This window comes from Nelumbo lutea, chromosome 1 (genome assembly GCF_056320005.1).
Source record: "Nelumbo lutea isolate HS-2025 chromosome 1, American lotus-T2T, whole genome shotgun sequence".
Lineage (NCBI taxonomy): Eukaryota > Viridiplantae > Streptophyta > Magnoliopsida > Proteales > Nelumbonaceae > Nelumbo > Nelumbo lutea.
The window spans coordinates 221,140,902-221,164,529 of NC_142684.1; the positions used below are offsets into that span (position 1 = coordinate 221,140,902).

At 43.2% G+C, this 23,628-nt stretch overlaps 2 protein-coding genes across 3 annotated transcripts; one reads left to right on the plus strand and one right to left on the minus strand.

The window, feature by feature from the left end:
* The first annotated feature begins 300 nt into the window (after positions 1–300).
* Positions 301–23,414, plus strand: LOC148881177 (3-oxo-5-alpha-steroid 4-dehydrogenase (DUF1295)). 2 transcript variants are annotated; one of them, XR_016104763.1, is made up of 5 exons: positions 301–1,018; positions 1,139–1,402; positions 1,546–2,026; positions 22,438–22,529; positions 23,186–23,414. XR_016104763.1 is itself a non-coding variant. In XM_088963476.1 (4 exons), the coding sequence occupies exons 1-3, from the start codon at positions 761–763 to the stop codon at positions 2,023–2,025; spliced, it is 1,002 nt and encodes a 333-aa protein (XP_088819602.1). In that variant the 5' UTR covers positions 301–760; the 3' UTR covers position 2,026; positions 22,438–22,736. The 2 variants fall into 2 exon arrangements, 1 of the variants encoding a protein (XP_088819602.1); XM_088963476.1 differs by lacking the exon at positions 23,186–23,414 and having other exon boundaries at positions 22,438–22,736.
* LOC148881178 (uncharacterized) lies at positions 11,908–13,146 on the minus strand. The gene is made up of 2 exons (XM_088963475.1): positions 12,918–13,146; positions 11,908–12,483 (listed from the first exon to the last, which is right to left on the minus strand). Exons 1-2 carry the CDS (start codon positions 13,029–13,031, stop codon positions 12,163–12,165), a joined length of 435 nt encoding a protein of 144 aa, XP_088819601.1. The 5' UTR covers positions 13,032–13,146; the 3' UTR covers positions 11,908–12,162.
* Positions 23,415–23,628: the final 214 nt, after the last annotated feature.

Consider the following 23,628-nt stretch of genomic DNA (forward strand, 5'->3'; position numbering starts at 1 on the left):
GTGACATCTAAGTACCATGTAAGCAAACCTCGGGAGCTCCTCGGACATCTCGCACCCGCCTTGGTGACCTTGGCACCACCTCGGTAATCCGAATTGCGAATAGCCTGACAAGACATCAGGTCGGCATAAGAGACAATGTACTTTCGCCAACCTGACTCGAATTTAGCTAGCGACCTACCTAACATGTCGGGTGACCTCCTTGCTTAATGGGTTATCATCTCCAACTTTTCCAAAATCACAATGCTGTATTAGAAGAATCAATTATCAACCTGCCCGCTTCGGACACAATTAGATGGACACTACCCGCTTACGCGGAGTCCATGGGCGTGAAATCATCTTCCATTCAAACGAGTCAAAAATCTCAGACGCTTCGTGCCTCACGACAAGTAGCCTATACCCCAGTCACAGAAAAAAGTTAACTCTCTAGTTCTCTCTCGGTAAGAGCACCAGATCGTGCACAATCATATATTTACCAAAAACAAAACATAAGATTTCTTCTATCTACCCGTAATTTACACGGAAAAGAGCTTTGCAAGACTGCAAGTGCTCCTTGCAACCGAAGTCTTCGGCTTCTTTTTATATAGCTCAGGTGGGGTGGTCTGGATTAGGGGACTGTTGCCTGGAGAGAAGTTATAAAAAAGCCACCTCCCACGGTGCTTGTGAGGAAGATCGCTGGGTGGAGTGTGTCACTCTGCCAGTCTGGAGAAGTTATAAAAAGCCACCGTGAGAACCGTAATCGAGGAATAAAAATCAAACGAAAATGGGGAACCTGAAGAACGTTTTAATAGCAGTGACGGTTCCTCTTCCTTCCGTAGCTTTCTATCTCATTTTTCTCCACTATTACCACCGCTATCCTATTACAGAAATCGATAGCAGTAGCACTGCCCCTCCCTATGGACCCTATCATCATCTGTGGACATGGTGTTTCCTCCATCCTCTTTTCTTAGCAAACCTCCTATTCTTCTTCAACGTCAATCTCCTCTTCTGGCTTATCAGCCTCATCCAATCAAGCCACTGGGTAGGTGCCCCCTTCGCGTGCCGGGCGAATGTTTTACCTTTTTTACCTCTCTCTCTCTCTCTCTCTCTCTCTCTCTCTCTCGCTTAAGTATATATCTTTTTGGGTGGCATGGTGATGCAGATGATAGACTTGTACTGGACTGTTATACCCGTAATGCTTGCTCACTACTATGCGACATACCCTTCTGCACGGTACAACATCTGGAGGTCGACAATAGTGATTTTCCTGACCTGGGTATGGAGCATCAGGCTCACGCATAACTACTTCAGGAGGGAGAAATGGGAATGGGGTGCGAGAGAGGACTGGAGGTTCACCGATATGCGTAAGCGCTATGTCAAGCACTGGTGGTGGCTTTCCTTCTTTGCCGTCTATGTCTCTCAGCAGGTAATTTGAAAGGTGTTCCGTACTTTAATTTCTCGCTCAGTTTTGCCAATTCAACATTTCTTAATAACAGATGCTCGAGAAAATGCAGCAATGAGCTTCTGGAACATTAAAATATGTCTCTTTGATCTCATTGAAATTTACAGGTCTTTCTGATTGGTATATGCCTCCCTATGTATTCTGTTCACTCGGTAGAGAAGCCATGGAACGTCTGGGACTCCATTGCTACCATTGTTTGCATGTGTGGTATCACCGTAGCTTATTTTGCTGACACGCAGCTCCATGATTTTGTAACAAGAAACAACGCATTGAAAGAGTTAGGAGTGCCTCTGGTGCCCAATCTTGACAAGGGATTGTGGCGGTACTCCCGACATCCGAACTACTTTGGGGAGCAACTGTGGTGGTGGGGATTAGTTATCTTCGGATGGAACGTTGGCCATGGATGGACCTTCATTGGGTCGCTTATTAATAGTCTGTGCTTGGCGTATGTGACGGTGCTTGTAGAGCGGCGAATGATGAAACAAGAATATAGAGCTGATGCATACAGGCTCTACCAGAAAACAACATCGGTTTGGATACCATGGTTCAAGTCATCTCTGACTGGAGGAAAAGATAAGAGCACCTGATGTATGTACTCCTTTTGTCAATGGGGTAATTGGTTCTTGATATATTCTTTATCGCTCTACTCTGATTGTGTGCCATTGTTTTGATGTTCGTCACTGTTTCACGTTGGCTGTTTGAAGACTAGAGGAATGATGGATTTTATTTGCTCAGTTTATGACTTTCAATTTATAAAAGAAAATGAAAATCAGTAGCGACAAACTGTAGATTTGTTTTTCATGTTTCCTTAACGCTTTAGTAAAGCAGAATATAATCGGAGCTTATAAAGAATATAAAAGAAAAGATAATCAGGCGATTCTTCTGAGAATTGTGGTATGAACATATGGTCCGTATAGAGTTGGTGAATTCTTGTAGAAAAAATGTGAAAGGAAACTTGATTGATATTTGTAATTGCAACTTAACGAGATCATCGTTGAGTATCCTATAAGTGAGAGTGCTTGTTGTTTCTCTATATGATTTTGCAAGGTTGATTATTTTGTGCCACTATACCAGTTATGTGTGATATCAAAGCATATCCCAACAAAAAAATTTAATGCACTACCATTTTTATGCGGAGTTCTGCTTAAATTATATTTTGATGAACAATCATAGACCATGCAAGCATGCCATCATTTCACCACTCACATACACACATAACATGTATGTATAAATACTCATTTGAAATTTTAGAAATAGGTGGTGAGGGAGCGCAATCCGGCCGGTCTTAGCTGTCAACGATTTCGCCTCTGACTGGAGTGACGGGGAGTCTGAAATGGAGAAGATGAGGGAACTTCAGGGGGAACCCGATGAGATAACTCCAAAGCTCAAGTTAGTATTCTCTCAAAGGCAAAGTAAAGACCAGATGGCGCAAAGTTCATATACCTTGTTGTTGGGGGTAGGGGGCCTTCTTTAACCACTTCGCGCACTTACTCTGAAGCCCTTGTCAGGTCGGGTATGATTACCCTTGCTTCTGTCAGTTAGTGATCATGAGGTGGAGCTTGAGGATGACCTCGAACCCGTAGGCCGAGCTACTACGGGCAGTTTGGCATCTACCTCTCGTCGATGTCGGATGCTAGACAGGTTTGGTCCTTCGACCATGACGCCCGAGGGGCTCCAATCTCTAATCATCTCTTACAATCTGCTTGGGGGGTACACCTATTTCATTCATTCGGGTAGCTTTCCTTGGGAACACGGTCCTGATGAGATCGTGATTTTTCGAGAGAAGCTCGCTGTGGGGCTGCGATTGCCTTTCCACCCCCTTCTCGTCGAGGTCATAAACCACTTCAGCGTTACCGTTGGCCAGTTTCATCCGAACTCCATTCGGAAACTGGTGGGAACAGTCTCCCTTTTTTGCGAACAGAACTTCCCTTTAGACTTGGAGATATTCTCCTCTATTTTAATGCTCAAAAAACAAGCAGGTTCTCTTCCTGGGGGAAGACGGGCGTATTACCTGTCTCCTCACCCGGGTTTCAAGCTTCTGCACGAACTTCCTAACAAGGTCCCGGCGTGGAAGCGGGATTACTTCGGGGTGCTTAGTGCACAAGGGTGGCTTTTTCAGACCGGGTGGGGGGAGGCCGCTCCTGATTCTGGTGTCACTCTCGATAAATAGACGGTGAAGGGCCTCCGGCAATGGGCACGGCAAGGTTTAAAGTGCCATCAGTACTTAACGGAGGCCAAGCTTATTGCAGTCGGCCTGAGTTCGGGTAGGTTTCTTAGCTCAGGTTTCTTGTTTGCTTTGTTCCTTCATTTTTTTTGATGCCGAACTCTTTTCTACGGGTGTGATGGACACAGAGAGGACTCGTGGGGGGCGCCTGTTCCAAGGCATGAAGAGGAGGAAGCGGGTTGCCAAGCGAACTCGTATCGAGCTGCCCCAGGGTGAGGAGCCTCAAGTTCCAGGCCACACGCCGGAGGATTTTCCCGGGGAGCCCGAGGTGGCTCCGATGCATGAAGCGGTAGGGGCCCCTTACGCCGAGACCACTCACACGGGTGCTCTCGCCTACTCGAGTGCTCCTGCTTACTCTGGGTCCGCTCATACGCGGGCTGGGCCCTCGGGTTCGGGAGCTCAAGGGGAGTTCAGGAGCGTGTTGTCGCCGAACTACGCTCTTCAGAAGAGTAGGGAGGCTACTTTCCCCGAGGAGATCGCGGCGTGGACCGATCTTCCCTTGAATCAGGTCGCCTGCCGTGCCGTAACTCATGCTATGGTGGTAAGTCAGATTTCGTCTGCCTTCTTCATTTTCTATCTTTCTTGTTGTTGTTGCTCATTTGTTTCTTTTGGTAGGTGAACTCTTCTATTCGCGCCTTAGCGGCCCAGGTGGAGAGGAGCTCATGACAGGCGCGAGCTGCTGAGGCGGCCGCTCATGCTACCGAAGAGGCTTTTCGTGCCGCTGAGGCGAATACCCGAGTAGCCGAGGCGGTCGCTCATGCTGCCGAAGAGGCTGCTCGCGTTGCTATGGCCAGGCAGGCGATGTCTCAACGGGATGCTGAGGCCATGGGGGTAGTCGTGAAGCATATGGCGGATCTGAGGTTGGACCTGCAGCATCAGGTCGAATATCTTCAGGAGGACATCAGGGAAAAAACGCAGATATTTTCCCAAGGTATTGAAGATGCCAAGAAGAAGGCCGTTGAAGACTACATTGCCTCGCCGCGTTTTGACGACCTGATGGTGGATTCTTACAGAAGGGGATTCCAATTGAGTTGGTGGATGATCCGGAACACGTATCCCGACCTCGGCGTTAGTGTCATATCCACTTTGCGTATAACTCAGGAGATGACCAATGCTGCCGATGGTGAGCCGGATTCTGAGGGCGAGGCAGGGCCTTCGGGTGTCGTCGAAGTGCCTTCTGATGGGGAAGAAGTAGGTCCGGGCTTGTAATTTTTTTTTTTTGTAGTCTTCATTTTCTTGCAATGAAATAGACAATCTTTTTGGTTAAGTGTTCTTTTTTCCGAACTGATAATTTGTCGAACTGATAATATGCCCGATCTATTTCTTGCCTAGGTTATTGCACTCGCGCGACATGTTACGGTGTTTTAATTCTGCTTCGCATTAGTCTGACTAATATTTTTCCGAACTTCTAATATGCCCGACTCTTCTGTGCTTGCCTATGCCGAGGTTCCTCTTGTTAGCTCGGCATCCTGGCCCTTGCTCTTGTAGAGATTTCGTCCACTTCGCTTGGTGGTTTATAGGTAGTATCGCCTTAAGTTAGCAATGTTCCACGCTCAGGGTACTTGTTTGCCTTCTAAGGTTTCGAGCTCGTATGCCCCCCCGAGCGCTCTCTTTACTTTATAGGGCCTTTCCCAATTTGGTCAAAGTTTGCCCACGCCGGGTTCGGACACCATAATCTTACGGAGAACCAGGTAGCCGACTCGGAAGGTTCGCTACTTTACTCTGGTGTTGTAGTACCGAGCTACCTGCTGCTGGTAGGCCGCTGTCCGAATGTGCGCTAAGTCTCTTACCTCGTCCAGTAGGTCAAGGTTGGTACGTAACTCATCTTCGTTCGTCGATCATGTTTCTAGTCGCAATGTTGGTACTTCGATTTCCGCCGGGATTACTACTTCAGTGTCGTAGGTGAGGTTGAAGGGGGTTTCTCCTGTGGCGGTTTTTTCTGTAGTTCGGTGAGCCCATAAGACACTTGGTAGCTCTTCCACCCACAACCCCTTGGCTCGATCTAGACGTGCTTTCAGTCCGCACAGGATGGCTCTATTCATTACTTATGTCTGACCGTTTGCCTGCAGGTGCGCGACCGATGTGAAGTTCTACCGAATCCCCATATTTTGGCACCACTCTTGGAACTTGATATCCTTGAACTGCTTGCCGTTGTCGGAGATCAGTACCCGAGGTAACCCGAAACGACATACTATGTTCTTCCAAAAGAAGTTCTGTATGTTTCGGGCCGTAACTGTTGCCAGAGGTTCGGCTTCTATCCACTTTGTGAAATAATCTACTGCCACCACTAAGAATTTTCTCCCACCTGTTGCTGGCGGAAATGGCCCCAAGAAGTCAATGCCCCATTGTGCGAAGAGCCATGGGCTGGCGAGGTATTTGAGGTCGGAAGCAGGCTGATGCTGGATATTGGCATGCTTCTGTCACTTGTTGCATTTTTTGACGAGCTCGACGGCTTCTGCCTTCATCGTTGGCCAGTAGTATCCTTGTCGAAGTGCTTTTTGGGCGAGTGCTCTGCCCCCTAGGTGTCCGCCGCATAGACCTTCATGAGTGTTGCAGAGTACGAGCTCGGCTTCGGCAGGTCGCAGGCAACGCAAATAGGGGAGTGTGTAGGACCGTCGGTACAACCGTTCGTCAATTATGACGTATTTGGCTACCTGGCGCTACACCCTCTTGGCCGCATTGCAGTCTGCAGGGAGGGTTCCATCTAGCAAGAAGCTCGCGAGTGGGTCGATCCAGCTCGGCTCTGCTTCGAGGACGGGAGCGACCTCCTCTGCCCCACCGAGAATACTAGGCCGAGGTAAGTCCTCTATGTACACAGTCCTCATGTTGTTGTGACTAGTGCTGGCTAACCGGGACAAAGCGTCGGCCTTAGTGTTCTCTGACCTCGGGATTTGCCTGATGAAGTGTGACTGGAAGTTGAGCAGGGCCTCTTTCACTTTCGCTAAGTATGCGATCATGGAGAGCTCACGTGCTTCGTACTCGCCCGTAACCTGGTTGATCACGAGCTGGGAATCGCTGCAGATGACTATGTGCTTTGCTCTTACCTTTTGCGCTAGGTTCAGTCTGGCTATCAGTGCTTCATATTCTGCCTCGTTGTTAGATGCCACGAACTCAAAGCATAGTGCGTATTCCAATTTTGTGTCACCCGAGCCGCATAAGACTATTCCAGCCCCGCTGCCTTGCTGGTTCGAGGAACCATCTACGTGAAGGATCTAGGGCTCCTCATCCCAGTTCGCGCTTGGCCTGACCAGGAGAGATGCCATACTGGCTGCTACTTCATGGGGTTCAGACTTTATTAGCTTGGGAGCTCCGGGTTCGCCCGAACTGGGGACCTCGGGCTCAACCTGTTGAGGGGCTTCGAGGCTAAAAGTGCACTCGGCGATAAAATCTGCTAAGGCTTGAGCCTTAATTGCGGTCTATGGTTTGTACCGGAGATCGTACTCGCTGAGTTCGATGGCCCACTTCGTCAGCCGACCGGAGACCTCGGGCTTCAGCAAGACTTGTCTTAGGGGTTTGTCGGTTAAGACGACGACGGTGTGAGCTTGGAAGTATGGGCAGAGTTTTCGAGCTGAAATCACCAGTGCGTACGCTATTTTTTCTATCTGCGGGTATCTTGTCTCTGCTCCCTGCAGAATTTTACTAACGTAATAGACGAGCCACTGGGACAGATCTACTTCCTTTATTAGTACCGAACTGACCACCTCGTCGATCGCCGAGAGGTACTGTTCTAAGACCTCGCCCTCCTTGGGTCTGGCTAAGGTTGGCACAGTGGCGAGGTAGGTTTTTAGCTCGTCGAACGCGAGCTGGCAGTCTCGGGTCCATTCAAACCCTTTGCCTTTGATTGCCTTAAAGAAATGCAGGCAGCGGTCTGCCGATTTGGACATGAAGCGGCTCAGAGCGGCTATGCGGCCGTTTAGCCTCTGAACCTCTTTTACTTTCCGGGGTGGTTTCATATCAAGGATGGCCTTTATTTTGTCCGGGTTGGCCTCAATACCACATCGGTTGACAATGTACCCTAGAAACTTACCTGAGGTGACACCGAAGACACATTTGTTTGGGTTTAGTCTCATTCTATATTGACGCAGAATTTGGAAGACAGAATCCAAGTCTTTTATTAATTCCTGCGAGAACTATGTTTTGACGACCATGTCATCTACATAACATTCTATTTTCGTGTCGATTAAGGGCCAAAAAAGCTTATTTACTAGTCTTTGGAAGGTCGCCTCAGTATTCTTTAGTCCGAAGGGCATGACCTTGTAACAGTACAGGCTGAATTCGGTTATGAAGCTAGTTTTTTCTTCGTCGGACTGGTCCATCTTGATTTTGTTGTAGCCTGAGTATGCATCCAAGAACATTAGTAGCTCATGTCCCGAGGTCGCATCCACTAGGCGGTCAATTCGGGGCAGGGGGAAGCAGTCTTTTGGGCAAGCTCAGTTCAGGTCGGTGTAGTCGACGCACATGCGCCACTTGCCGTTATCTTTTTTCACCAGCACTGGGTTGGCTACCCAGCTCGGGTAATGAACTTCCCTTATGAAGTCCGTTGCGAGGAGCTTTTCGACTTCTTCGTCGACCGCCCTCCAGCGCTCCGGGGCTAAGTTGTGTTTCTTCTGTCTAATGGGTCTGACTACAGGGTCAGTGTTAAGTTTGTGAGTTATAAGGCCAGGGTCAATACCGGGCATATCTGTCGCGGACCATGCAAAAATATCTAAATTTTGAAGTAAGAAACTCACCAGTTCGGTTCGTAGATGCTCCTTAACGGAAGCACCGATCTGTAGCATTCGCATCGGATTTGTAGCCGAGGTCGGGACTGCGACTGTTTCCTCAATGGGCGAAGCTCGTTCCTCGCCTTGCTCCGCAGGCCGCTCCAGTTCGAGGTCGTTGGCTGCCTTGGTTTTTCCCTTTAGGGCGACAACATAGCATTTGCGGGACTCAAGTTGGTCACCCCGCGCTACCCCCACACCGAAGTCCGTGGGGAACTTCATTGCCAGATAATAGGTGGAGACCACTGCACGCAGAATGTGCGTAATTGGCTGCCCTATTATGGCGTTGTATGGGGAGGGGGTCGCGACCACCAGGAAATCGTGGTCGAGTCTTACCGCGCACGGCCATGTGCCGACTTCCACAGGTACTATTATCTTCCCCAGGGGCCTGACTTCCTCTCCGCTGAAGCCCACTAGAGGAGTGTGCGCGGGCTTCAACTCACTTTTCTACAACTGTAATTGGTCGAACGCCGATTTGAAGAGGATGTCCGCTGAACTGCCTGAGTCCACAAGTACGCGCCAGACTTTGAAGTCGCTGATCCTTAGTTTTATGACGAGCGCATCATCGTGAGGATAGTGAACACCTCGCGCATCGTCTTCTGTGAAAAAGATCGGTTCTTCTGTTTTCGGCCTCTTTAGAGGGCTCTGCTCCTCTCGGGCAGCCTCACGAACTGACGTCCGTGCTGTTGCCGAAATGCAACCTGCTACAACCGAACCGCCTACTATAACGTGGATGGTTCCCCAAACTGGCCTCTCTTCTGGGGGAGGTCGCTGCAAGGCTTCGGCCGGTCTGCTGCTCGACTCGAGGGCATCCTTTCCGTGTTCCCCTTGCCGACCTATTTTATTACTATTGCCACTATGTACAAAATTTCTCAAGTACCCGCGACAGATGAGTCCCTCTATCTCGTCCCGAAGATTATTACATTGCTCGGTACTATGACCGTGATCTTTATGAAAACTACAGTATAGAATTTTGTTCCTTTCGTTTGGGTTGCTTTTTAGGCGAGGTGGCCACCTTATGTAGGGGTCGTCCTTGATCGTCATCAAGATCTCGGTCCGCCTTGTGTTCAACGGCGTGTAATCCGTCCGAACTGCTAAGGGAGCTCGGGACGGTTGGCTTGGCTTCGCCTCTCGGGTTTGGCTTCTTCTGTCGCTTGGGTTGGAGGGCTCGCCTTCTCTTTTTCTTTTTTCAACCCCGCCTTCGGTTCTTTGGTTGATCTCTTCCTTTGTTCTCATGAACTTGTTCGCAAGTTTGAGGAAGTCAGCCATGGTTGCTGGCTGGCTGGCCACCATGTGCCATTTGAACTCTTTGTGCGTTACCCCTCTTTTGGCCGCTGCGAGCTATACCGCGGGGTCTAACCGAGGGATCTGCAAGCATGCTTCATTGAACCGCTTGATGTAGCTCCGGATGGGTTCTCATTCTCTTTGGATTACCCCGAAGATATTTTCCTCGGTTCTGGGGCACCGCTTGCTGGTAACAAAGTGGGCGGTGAAGATCTGCACTTATTGGGCCCAACTTCTTATTTACCCGGAAGCTAGGTTCCGGTACCAGGTGCAGACCATCCCCCTGAAGGTGGTGGTGAAGGCCACGCACATGCATGACTCGCTGGCCCTAGCGAGGTGCATTTGTGACTGGAATGCGTCGACGTAGTCGTTGGGGTCAAAGGACCCATCATACTTGTCCAGAGATGGAAGTTTGAAGTCTCTGGGCAAGGGGACTGCTAGAAGTTCTGATGAAAGGGGGGAAGGAACTAAGAGAATTGGGACGGTTTTGATCTCGTCCGAGCTCGTCTCTTCTTTGCCTCTGAGCTCGGGTAGGACACGGGTAGCAGTTCGGCGACTTCGCCGGCGCCTTCTATGAGCGGGCCTGGTGTTGGCACTGCTGGCCTCCGTGTTGCCGAGCTCGATGGGCCCGGACTGCTGGCCTACTGCTAGGGCGCTGAATCGGTTCTCCGTGAGTGGGAACTCGGGCTTGGAGCGTCGAGGTGACTTTGTGGGCGAGGTTCCTGACCCACCAGCGAGCTATGAGGCGGGGGTGATTTTTCTTTGCTTTCGGCCTGGGGACAAGGCTTGGCTGTTAGGGGGGTTATGGGGTTGGGAAGCTTCTCCTCGGTGAGGTCGTCCACCTTGAGGGGAGGCCTTAACCGGCTTCGAAACAGGGTGCCAGGGGGGGAGCAGTGACTGGTTTAGGTGTAGCTGAGGGAACTGCTGGTGGTAATGGTGCTGGGAGAGGTGGTGCAGTACCTGGTGTTGTTGGAGTTGGTGCTGCTGTAATTGTTGCATTTGGGCTTGCATTGCTTGCATGCATTGCATTAGATCGTCCAGCTGGTTCTGGCGGGTTGCCAGTGGGACAGCAGTTGGTTTAGCGAAGTTCGTTTCAATAGGGAGTGGAAGAGGGATGTTCAACGAAGGAGGGTTCAGGGGCGCCACTGCTTGTGGCACATTCAAACTGGGGATCCCATCCACTGAAAGAGGGATGGTGAACTGCCCAATGCACACCGCGGGAACATGGAGTTGCTCTTCGGTGGTCGTCGTTTCTGTTCCACGTCCGACACTATTGGAGGAGGCCATGGATGTTGGAGTTTTTGAAAGAAGGGTAGGTGAGAGAGATTTAGAGGGAGGCTTTTAGAAGCGTTCCCACAGACGGCGCAAAGTTCACATACCTTGTTGTTGGGGGTAGGGGCCTTTTATAACGACTTCGCACACTCACTCCGAAGCCCTTGTCAGGTCGGGTATGATTACCCTTGCTTCTGTCAGTTCGGGTGTCGTCCTTTCTGCTGGGACAGAACCGCCACTGCTCTTTGTCGGAGTCGCCTCTGTAACTGGAGATGGCGGTGTCAGGAGGCGGTGGCAGGTGGTCGTTTGGAGCGTGGCTGTCAAGCGTCAGATCCCAAGTCATTCAGGTGCACCGCCCTTGGGTACAGACTTCCTCGGTATCAGGCATGGTACGGTTTGTTTGGTTTTGGTGTCCTGAGGGCGATGTGGTGGAGTGGTAAGCGAGGCGAAGTCTTGAGTTCGGAGGTATGTCCTGAACTGCTATAAGGCAGGCCAGTTCGGCAAGGTGTGTCCCGAACTGCTATAAGGTAGGCCAGTTCGGCGAGGTGTGTCCCGAACTGCTATAAGGCAGGCCAGTTCGTCGAGGTATGTCCCGAACTGTTACATAGGCCAGTTCGGGTTACTGTCTGGCTTGGGGCCGAAAGGAGAGTTCGGGCTCCTAGTAGGGAGTTCGGACCGCTGATAAGGGAGTTCGGTCTGCTGGTTTCTCCCGTTGGTGCTCGCGCCTTAGGCGTGCTTTTGTGCCGAGCTGCTGCCTTTGCCACGTATTGCATAACTGTGAGGTCGGGCCAAATCTTCCTTCATCAGGTGGTATAATCTAATTTTTCTTCATTTGCATTGGACATATGTTATGTAAGAAATGACAGATTAGAACTCAGCAATACTAGTTCAAAACTAAAATGCATATTTCCACACCAGAGAAAACCAGATTGAACATGGTAAGGAAGAGAACTTCTCCAATTGCCATTTTGTGGAATATTCAGCTCATGATATAGGAGAGAGAATAATACAGCAAGACGAATGACCATATATATCTTAAATGAAATTGGACGGTTTAACATACAGGTCTCATGAGATGAACCTTAACATACCCAAGCCATACAATCTAGACTACAGGAATCTTATTCTTGATTTCCAGCTTTCTTCTCATCTCGGGCTACTCTTTTTGCTCCTATGTGACACAATCAAGTTACAGATGTCAAGGGTTTTTCGTGGCGTGTAGCATCTGATTCATGCACCTGAATATCTGGTTTCCCCATAAGATCTGTCACCACCCCTGGCCCCTTCGTCTGGTCTGTTATTTCATTGCCAGCTCCACCATTCTCTTCACTCTTCTCTTCAGTCACATGATTCGCATCCAATGACTCCTCTGTCCCAGAAACTAGATCCCCAAGATCATTGTGTGGTTCAGGAGAGGCATTTCCATCTGAATTGACTGTTTTCGGGTTTGGTTCAGAGAGATCTACCAATGGCTCCTTTTGATTTTTACCTCCATTGTTGTTCTCCTGCAATTATAAAACACTAGAATAAGAGATGTCGTTGGACCGATTTTGTGTAAAGAATTACTGGAAAATGACCTATCAAAACAAAAATAGAATTACTGCCAAATTACCCAAAAAAACAACAAAGAATTACTGCAAAACCTTTATTCATAACATGTATATGCACAATGGCTTATAGGTAGAGTATGAATCATTCGTGCATTGTTTCCAACTAAGAGATCTCTTTTAAAGGAACGTTACCAGGTAGCAACCATTCATCTGTCCCTACTTTCTTTTCTGAACTTATGGCCATAATCTTATGGATACTCCACATACATGAAATAAATGAGATAGTATCATCATCATGTGAATGCCTGCTTATCATGTAAATTATAGAGTAAACCCATGGCCCTATCAGTACTACAATCATACAATGCACCAGGTGTGTTTGAGCTTACTTTTATTACAGTATCGCCTTCAGCATTCTTCACAGTAGGGCCAGGGCTGGGTGGGTCTGGAGGTGAATCTGGACCACTATTCAAATCTTTGGGTTTGCTCGCACAGCCTCCCATTGGTTTTACTTTAATTAAATGTTGAATGAAATGCGATGTGGAGGTGGCTGCAAATCTACGAGCTAACCTTGAGGGCTGGGGCTAAATAGGAAGAGGGAGGCAAGAACTAGAAGAGGCAGGGGTCTAATATTAAGGGAGTTGTTGGCGAGGGAAGGATTTAAGCGTTTGAGCTGCGAGATGGGTTTGTGGCGGACATGTGAACGACCTTTTCAGAAGGACAACAGGCTTCTTTATGGCCTCTTTTTCTGGGGTAGCCGTTGGAGTTGGTTCATGTATGTTTTACATAAGTGGGCTTTCAAATCTACTACACCCATTTTCTGGCTCAGTTTGGAAGGAGTACAAATGCAAATATGTAGAGTGCAAAATCTTGCATTTTGTATTATTTTATATGTATTTGTATTATACATATTTGTATTTATAATCTTTCCAAACAAAGTCTTAGGCTCAGTTTGAAAATCAAATAGTTGAAATTTTTTATGTTTGTTCATGTTATACTACTTGTTCATTGTTTACATATAATGGGAAATTAGATGTGAGTTCTAAACCAACCTGCCCCACCCTCAAATGTGAGAGGGGTAGGGTCAAGGAGATTTTGCATTTTCATGTATGGGGAGGGTTTAGATTCTGAATATCTAACCTGCTAGGGTTTCCAGGAGGGTATGAGTTGGACAGTCTAGGCAAGCAAGAAGGGCCTAGAATTTACAAAACCCTCCCCGTACCTGCCCCATTGCCTTCCCTACTTTAAGGTGAAGCGTTGGCACTGCTTAGGATGAGGATAAAAAGGTTAGCAATATTTTCTTCTTTGACTCAACTTCTCACCTTCACCATTGAAATAACTTCTTCCCTTGTGTCTATGATTAGGCACCGCTCTTTCTCTCTTTCACCATTAATTAGGCTAGCTGCAATGCCTAGTTGTAGTTGTTTGTTTTTTCTTTTTTTGCTTAAAAATGGATTTTGGAGAAGAGACGGGTTTTGGGATTTTACAACCTGTACGGGTATAGGTAGGGTGTAGTGTTAGGCTAAACTGGACCCTCCCCATGCAGATTATTGTTGGAAGGCATATGGACTCATGTATTAGGTATTGAATTTAATAATATTTTGAATTTATGTGAAGGATAATTGATTATTTGTGTTTTTTACATGTCTTTATCAAATAATTATAAATTTTATTGTTCGCTCACGTTATTTTCCTTGTTTATTGCTTACATATAATAGGAAATAATAAGAAATTAGATGCAAGTTTTGGATCCGACCTGCTTGATGTAGTCAGACATTTCTAACAAAGACTCGCTGCAATAGTCAATGATTGAAATAACAAAAACAATGTTAACCTCTCCGTTTTACAACCCACAAGGGTAGTGACCTTAACTTCTAATCAAGTAGATGGTCATAGGATTTCAGGGGTTTGCTCAAAAATAGGTTCAACAAGAGAGAAGAGGAAGAAGATAATGCTTAAAGACAAAAGGTAATAACTTGATTCAATTCAACCAAAAAATTCTCTTACAAGGTTTGACATAGCTTATTAGCTTATATATTTAAGGATGAAAGAAAAGATTTACAATTTTGGTGCTCAAGACATTATACCAAAATAGATAAACAAAAGAGTGGTTGAAGTGAACAAACAAGGACTAGTTAAGAAAGGAAATTGGTAAGGGAAAGGTGCCTAAACACCAATCTGATTGTATGAGCCAAGTGACCACTAACCTAAAATCACATTGTCAACAGAAGACTAGATTCACATAAACTGTGTTGCAAAGTGAAGGGTGCAATCTTGCAACTTGGTCAGGTTTTCCAGTAGTTAAAGGTTTTCCAACAGAAAAACTAAAAAAAGACTTACCTTTCGTATGTACCTTGTTAAAGGTTTTCCAACAGTTAGGGATGAGATAAAATGAAGTTTAAATGGGTTCTTGAGCTAGGGAGTGCTTTTGGTTGCAACAACTTCCGCTTGAGAATGGAAGAGACAAGTTTGGAATCTAGGGTTTGGAGTACCTCCAAATTTCAGGTGAACAAGAGGTAGTATATGGGCTAGGAGGAAGCTCTCTTCTCTCTTTCTCTCTCTCTCTCACTAGGGGCCTCCCTCAAGTTTCCTCCATCTTCTTCTTTTTTCTCCCACCCCTTTAAACTTGAATTAAATCAGTATTTATAGAAAAAGGGAGGGGGCTCAGGTTTGAATTCATTCAACTATAGTGCCTGGGATTCAATAAAGGTTTTTTACACAAATAGACAAAGATTCTTCAAAGAAATAGATGTCCAGTCAAGTTTTCCTATTTCGTGAAACATTTTCTTCAATTTGGGGGTAATTTTCGTGAATTTTGTGCATCTAATGGGAACTTAGGGCATGTCTGTCATGGCAGTCTCGTATTTGGGGTTGTCAGTGGCAGAAAATGTAAATTTGATGAACTTTTAAATGATATTTTGTCTTTTCTTGGTCTCAAGTGGGGTTTGTTTGGTGTTTTAAGATTTTAAGCCTATTAGGCTCTGTTTCATCGGTCTAAGTGCTCTAATGAGTCAAGAATGGGTCTGACATCATCCATCACCCTTTTAAGGCTTCAGGTTGGGGCAGATTATGTGGTAATTTAATTTAGTGCATCAAAATAGTATCTTTCTAGTTTAACGGTCAAACGGGTGAGTCTGATCATGAAATTTGGCGTAGTGGGGTTTTTTGGGTCTCTGAACACGGTGGTGAGGTTTGATCGGACAAATAGGGTTAGGATGATTGAGATCTATAGTTGAAAAATTTGGGTCAACGAAATTTGCTAAAATAAAATCTTAGTTTGATGAAGGGTCAAACGAGGGAATTTTGGGATGAAATTTGGTGTGTTGGTACTTTTGAACGTCTTGAATCTAATGGAAGTAATAGATCTTTGATTAGAGATGTAGGTTGATTGTTTTAGTTCTGATCATGGTCTTAGCTTATGGTTTTCCAATCAACAAGAGAGCCCAAAATGGAATATTAATTTTTCAACAGTCAAACGAAGGTATTTGTTTGTGAAATTTAATGTGTTAGGGTTTTTTGGATCTCTGAATACAATGATAAGGTCTAATTGGTCATATGAGGTTGGGATGACAGATGGTAAGCTCTAATTAATGACATTTGTTGAAATATGATCTAAGCTTGATGGGGGGTTAAGTAGGGAGACTTTTGAGCTTCAATTTGGTAGGTAAGCATGGGATCTTGATGTCTTTGCGGTTGGTTGTCATAGAGTCGTGTTGGGATTCGCTATTTAATTGTTTCCTAATGATCTTGAGATGATAGATATATTGGATTTAATTTTGAGGAGTTGGAATTTGAATATTGCATAGATTGTGGCCATTAGAAAGTGAGTTGGTGTGATAAATGGTGGATCTTTGGAGTTTAGTCATGAAAAGTAATGTATAACTAAGTTGTTTTCCAAGTTTGGGAGTGATGTTTGATTGGGTGTTGATGTTGATCTCAAGATTTTTATTGTGTCAAATGAGGGTATTTCGGGTTTTGGAAAGTATCAAGTTAACCTGGTTGTGTTTCTAAGTTTTTTGGGTCTAAGAGGAGGGTATAAAGAAATAGGGTGAAAGGGCTGAGCAAAAATTGGGAGCTATAGTGCTCAAGAACCAAGTTGGTAAGGTATTGAACTTGACCTAAAATCTATCAGTTTGGTAATGTGGTCCTTAAGGTCCTATATGAGATCATCTTGCCTACAACTCAGGCCCTTCCCTACGAGTACAAGCTCAGTATCTATTAAAGCAACGAAGTTAACTCCTAGCACCTGGCCACTGCAAAATTGACCCACCAACAAAGATCATGTCGAACAACCACCAAATCTTGACAACCAAATCACATGACCAATGGTGGATCTAGGACCTTTGATCAATGGGGGCATGGTATCCAATAGGGAGTATGGGTATCCAATAATGATGAAGACTAAGGAAATTTGTTATCTCTAGGTTGAAGGAGAAGTAGAGGGATGAAATTGAGTTGTTGAGGGATGTGAAATGAAAAAAAAAGGACAAATAAAACATAAAAGTTAAAATCCTAAATTCAAACCCTCATAACTTGGTTAATATGGAATAAAGATATAGGTGTCATTTATGTATATTTTTTCTTTATTTCTTCTTTATTCATCTCAAAAAAATTGACCTCATTTCAAAAGCCAAATTTTATTTCACTCCCTGTTATTTTATTTGAGTGGGGGTCATTGTAAAAAAAAATAAATTTATTCATAATATTTATAATTATATAAGAACTTTTCCAAATCTAGTGGGGGCAATTTCCCACACTGACTTCTACATAGATATGACACTACGCATGACTAAGCTGCATAGAACCATTGTAACCACCCATTTGTTTGTCCATTTGATTGCTTTCATTTAAGCACCAAATCATAATCTCTTTTCTCACTCAGCCATATATAACGCAAGCCAAGTTTGTAACAAGCAAGTTGAATTTGAAAGACTTGCTATAGAGCCACAAAGGTCAAATCCTTAGCATCATCTATGTGTGTAGAGACTAAGGTCACTTTCCTCAATGAGTTGCAAAACAAAGATACTAGCATTACCTTATTACTTTTGTCCCTAACTTTTGCAATGCTTTTTAGTCGTCGATTGTTCTTAAGAGACTCACTCCATTTAGAACTACCAGCTGCACCATAATTCGAATTCGATCAATTTACAAATAGATTATATTTTCGGATTTAATTCGACTGGACAATCCAAATCTGTTAGGATATCCAAATCCAACACAACTAAATCATATTCAAAATTGAAAAGAAAATGAGATCCAATTCATTTTCACCCCTTTATCACGAACTCGCAATCATAGTTTGTTGATCAATGCTTGAACTTTGAAGTATGAAAGTGACCCTTTAGTAAGGACCCTACAAGTGCCAATCAAGATTAGATCCGCGCCCCATAGCATTTCCCGCCTGTGTATTGAGAATATCTTCCTATGATAAGTACGGGAGATGTTCCTGATGCTGTCCGATTCGAGGTAGCCCATATCGAGGATGTAGTTAGATAATCTTGCCAAGTGATTGAAGTCGAGGTGGAAAGATGAAGTCGTACACCGAAGAGATCTACAACCACAAGAAGGGTCAAAGGCCCAAGGAGTAATTCCATAGGAACGCACTCTAATGCTCAAGTCAGTGATGGAGAGGGAGGTAAGTCAAGATGAACTGAAGAGAGTAGGTTAGTCGGAACCAAGGTGAATGCAATGGGTGTTGAAGTGAGTCGAGAGCCAAAAGTCCTTTACCTTGAGTGGGGGGTACCTATTTATAGTCGGCCATCTGGTTTATAGTTGGATTAGGCTTTCGTGGTTATCGAGATGAGGTTACTCGCCGAGGTCTTGGGGAGTTTCCCTTTCTTTGGCGTAGTTTGTTTCTTAGTCCATGTGAAACACTTCTCCTGAGCGTGCTCTTCTTATAAATACATGTAGTTTACCATCACTAGGATTATGATGAAGATGCCGAAGGAAAACCATATAAAGGAATCTCGATCAAGATACCCCTCAACAATACTCTATTGAAATGATGAAATGCTCATACACTTCCGATGAGCACACAAAGCCACTCAAGACATGCGATGGGCATGAAACGCCTTCTGGGATTTGCGATGAGCAATGAAGTATCACCCAAGGCTTGTGATGGACATAAAATAACATCACCAATCTAAGACAAACCCGATACACAACTAACACCTTATAATGGATATAAAATGACATCCATGACTGTAATGAAGGGTGGATAGACCCGAAGGTTGGTGACACTTGCCTATGGAAGATCAGCATTCCTTCTAGTCATAATGAAATATGAAAAGGCATTTTGAGGATAACTAATGAAACACTCAAACACATTAGTCGGATCAGGATCTTATCATCCACAGGGGAACCCATAAAGGGATTATAGCCTACATGTGCTACGTGAGAATCCATAGGAAATAAGAAACCTTGCCCTTGAAGGATCTCACTAGGCACGTGCCCAATGGTGTTCCCTTAATAATCGACATAAAGATAAAAGACCCCTTTTCCTAATAGAAAATGTCTCATTTTAGATCATTCTCCTTATAGCCTTAGGGTATCTCTACAAAAAGGGGGAACAACTCTCACCTTAAGGGACAATTCCATATATATCTCTAATCCTAGGGCTTCTTAGAGGAGCTTTCTTACTCAGTCTCTCTTTTTTCCTTCTCTTATCTTCTCTCACTGTCCTCTATAATCGGTATTCCTCCCAATATTCTCTTTCTCTCTTTCCTGTCGTCTTCTCCAGACCTTCGGAGACTTGACCAACCTTCGTCGCCTTACCACCACACCAACAATAGAATCTCTAGTTTATTTATGATCTCTAAAGCAAACGATGGCATCGAGACCTGGTGGGGGATGGAAATCGAAAGCTTTGGCCACTAATAACAGTTGCTGGAATCATAGATTTTAAAATATATTTTATATCAATTTAAAGTAATTAATAAATTTGTTAAATATTAACTAATATAATTAAGTGAACTTTAAATTTGGAATGCCATTTATAATTCATTATTAAAATTTACATTTAAGTTCCATTTAAAAGATCATAAAAATGAAAAAAAAATAAAACTAGTAGATAAATATTAAAATACATTTTATATCAATTTAAATTAATTAAAAAATCATTAAATATTAATTAATATAATTCAATAAATTATTAATTTAGAATTCCATTTATAATTAATTACTAAAACTATTAAAATTTATATTTCACAATTAAACTTTATAATTAACAAATCTATAACTTAATATTTACTTAAATTCTATTTAAAAATGATTACACTAATAAAAATAGATATAAGATTAATTAATAAAAAATTATCGCTAAAACAAGATTTCCCGCCTCTCTCTCTCTCTCTCTCAACGTTAAAAAAAAAGACTCTTTGTGATGGGATCGGCTACCCACAGAGCACATCCCATGGACGTCTGATAGCTCATCCCGTCCATGTATTGGATGGGAACATCTCCTGTGCTCGCCATAGGGAGAAATTCCCAATGCACAGAGTGGATGGGCTATGGGGTGCTTGTAGGGTTAGCTGATCCCATCTTTGACCTTTCACATTCCCTTTCAATATTACGAGTTTTCAACACAAAAGACTTTCCCTCCAAATTACGAGGGGAGGACTATTCATTCTCTTTTATAAAAGCAAAACAGAGGTGTTCTTGTAACCTAATCTGAGAAGTTTAAGAGGGGAGGGTTCTTCATTCTCTTCTCTGTTCGAACCAGCGGCGGAGCAAGAAATATCTCCTTTCTCTTTCGATTTTGCCTTCCTCTCTCTCTTCTTCTCCCCTCTTTCTCAGTCTTCTTCTTCTTCCACGTGATTGCCCACTACCCTTTTTTATTTTTTTTTCTCTTTTTCTCTATTCTGTCACCACCGCTGCAACTGGTCGCAACAATGGATTTGAACTCGGCTTCGCCCTCCTCTTTCCCCCTTATTCTCTCATTGCTCTCTCTCTCTCTCGCTCGCTCGCTCACTCGCTTGCTCGCCTTCTCCTTCTCTCCACCATTTTCTGTCCCCCTTATTTTCTATACGTACCGCCCTTAGCATGAAATCTGTTGTAGCAGCCATAACCTGAGTCGACTTGTCGATCTCCCGATTGCAAGCTTCATGCTTTCTTGTTACAGAAGCTCAAAGATGTGAACAATAGACACCCCGATTCCGTTCTTCCTTGTTCGGTCGATTAACTTCAACGTCAGACACCATCAGTTGCATTTTCTAGTCGCCATCGTCGATCAAGAAGGGAGGCAACCAAATTCAGTTGGATCTTCTGCTTGTAGTATTTGATCTCAATCTCAGGCCATATTCCAACCAGTAAGGTCAAATCCTGCTTTCTCTACATTTAGTTCTTTATTTCTTTTTCTTGTTTTTGCTCTGTGGAATCTGTAGATGGGAAGGGAGAGACCAGACTCATCAATGTGCTCTTATAACTCTCTGTACCAACCCGATTCTACTGTCATTTTTCTTAAGGATTTAGAAGTTTATCTCTGGTTTTACGGATTTATTTTTCTTTCTTTCGTTTCTTTTTCTTTCTTCCTGTATCACTTGAATCAATATTCCTGATGTTAATCAGCCAAGTTCCTCAATTTTCTGATGTTAATTAGCCATTATGTTCAGTTTGTTTTCCTTCATTTTTCATCAACTAGTTTATCTTGTTTGCCCGAATTAAAATTTGGCTTATGGTAATGTGAAAGTTGAATGTAAGCTTGTTCCTACTTGGGTGATGAGATGTAGTATAGTCCTAATTACTGAAACTAATCCTTTAATTAGAATAAGAATAAAAATAGGAAGGATTTTTCTTAGCTTGCTCTTGTAATTTGTTGTTGCTTTATTATTTGCATTTTGTGTTTACCCTTGTTTGAGTTTTCATGTGGGCCCTACCTGTTGGACTAGGGAGAGGGGTGCCTAATCCCTTCCCTCTCCCATTGGAGTCTTACTAGTGTCTTGGCTTTGGAGTCACTAATAAATTAAAATGTTTTTCAATGTAAATCCCGGATGTCCCATACCTCCAATTTCGTATTTCATGGGTGGCGACTCTACTTCCAGCCCAAGTGAACCCATTTTTTGACGCTCACAGTTTTATTTAAAGAAAAATTATTAGGGAATAGTTATAGATGTTGTGAATCCCATTTAGATTATCATAAACGTTTTAGAGCTCTCCTACCAAGTTGATGAGGGTAATGATACATCTTACAAATTAGTCACTGGCCCTTGGCTCCACTAGCTTCATCCTATAGGTAACTGAAACCCGAAAAAAATGTTCCTCCCTGCAACCACCTGAATGAGAATGAAAGAAATAAAAAATTCATACTTGTGTTTTTCAAAAATTTTTTGGTGCTTTCCTTATTTACTTCTTGGGTTTGATATCTTCTTTATTTGTACCTTTATACCTGGCCCCTCTTATTTTCTCATTCTCATCATAGATGGTTAGCTCTAACTACTCCATAACTTTTTTGTTGTTATTTTATTTTCTTAACAAAAGTCTAAATCTTCTTACCTTCAATTTAATTTATGACATTAGATGGTTATTTTAAAACTTGTCAATATAATTTTTTAGTGAAATAGAATGTGAATATCTCATTGGTATGCCTTTGAACTGGTGATGGTGGTGGTAGTAGTGAAAAGTAATGTATATCATGCTATCCAATTTGACATGGATATGCCAACTCTTGTATATAAGAAATTTCTTTCTTCCCCTTTCATTTTCTTTAGTGGTGTATTTTTTGAGAAAAAAGTGTCATCACATGGTTAAAGAATCACTCTTCAAAGCTGTATTCATCAATTAAAACAGAAATCCCAACCTTTTTCTTCTTTCTTAATGAATTCTGATATTTTTGAATCCTCTTATTGAATTTTGATGTTTTGCATCCAAAGAAAGCACTATTTTTTATCTGATAAAATTTATTATTCTTGATAGGTTCTTGATGCTAGTAGTGCTCCATATAACTCTCCAAATGGGTGTCCGTGCTCCTCATATTCAAGCCATCATGTTACCCCATAGCAAAGATGGTAAGTGTTTTATGTGTTTTCTTTAGTTTTTTCTCCTTACATTTGTGTATATATACAAAATTAAATTTAATTTAAACTAATTACTTAAATATATTAATTTGTATGCAAGAAGTTAGAAGTTTGGACAACTAACTGCAAAACCCATCTTTTGAATTGTTTGGCTTTTTTTTTCTTCTCTATTGGATGTTGGGACAACTAAGAGCAAAATCTTCCCTTTGGACTTCTTTCTCTCTTTTTACAATACATGGCAACTTAACTATTTAAACTAGATGAGATGATTAAACATGCACTTTTTTGTAGTAAGGATTATGTATGCTTTTGCTTTAATGAAATGAATTTTGCTTTAACGCCACAAGGGATTTCGTTATCGTAACAAACTTTTATTTCCACGAGAGACTTTGATACTAACATAATTCAAATGAGGAGTTAATTATTGAGACATGATTTCCATATCTAATGTGCTTTATAGGCCATGATGCAAATAACAATCCATAGAACATTGATATTCTACCATGAGGGATTTTAATGTCATGAAGGATTTTAATGCTATAACAGACTTTGCTGTCATGAATGAATTTGATATTGACATAATTCAAATAAGAAGTTAATGATTTTTAATTGAATTATTGATGATTTTTATGTTTAATGTGCATTAGGCCACAATGCAAATCAACAAACGTCATGCTATGCCATGATGTAATCATTCTCAAAACATTAATATTTTGCTGCGGGGAACTTTGGTACTATTGAAGGATTTTAATGTTGTAATAGATTTTAATGTCACAAGTGACTTTATTGCCATAAAGGACTTTAATGCCATAATGGATTTTGTTATCACAAGTGATTTTGATATTCAAATAAAAAGTTAATGATTGTTAGTTGAAATTTTGTCAATTTTTATGTTTAATGTGCATTAGATTAGGCTTCAATGTAAATCAACAAAAGTCATGTTATGTCGTGATGCAATTATCCATAGAACATTGATATTTTGTCACAAGAGACTTTGGTGTTATAAATGACTTGAATGTTGCAAGGGACTTTGGGATAAATATAATTCAAATAAGAGAATAATAACTTCTAGTTTTTCTTTCAATTGAAA

Excerpts from the sequence above, each read along its gene's own strand:
- LOC148881177 (XM_088963476.1), top strand. The coding sequence starts at position 761 with ATGGGGAACCTGAAGAACGTTTTAATAGCAGTGACGGTTCCTCTTCCT. Across the intron at positions 1,019-1,138 it reads TCATCCAATCAAGCCACTGG|ATGATAGACTTGTACTGGAC; the intron begins GTAGGTGCCCCC and ends ATGGTGATGCAG. Across the intron at positions 1,403-1,545 it reads CCGTCTATGTCTCTCAGCAG|GTCTTTCTGATTGGTATATG; the intron begins GTAATTTGAAAG and ends TGAAATTTACAG.
- LOC148881178 (XM_088963475.1), bottom strand. The coding sequence starts at position 13,031 with ATGGGAGGCTGTGCGAGCAAACCCAAAGATTTGAATAGTGGTCCAGAT. Across the intron at positions 12,484-12,917 it reads AAGGCGATACTGTAATAAAA|GAGAACAACAATGGAGGTAA; the intron begins GTAAGCTCAAAC and ends TTATAATTGCAG.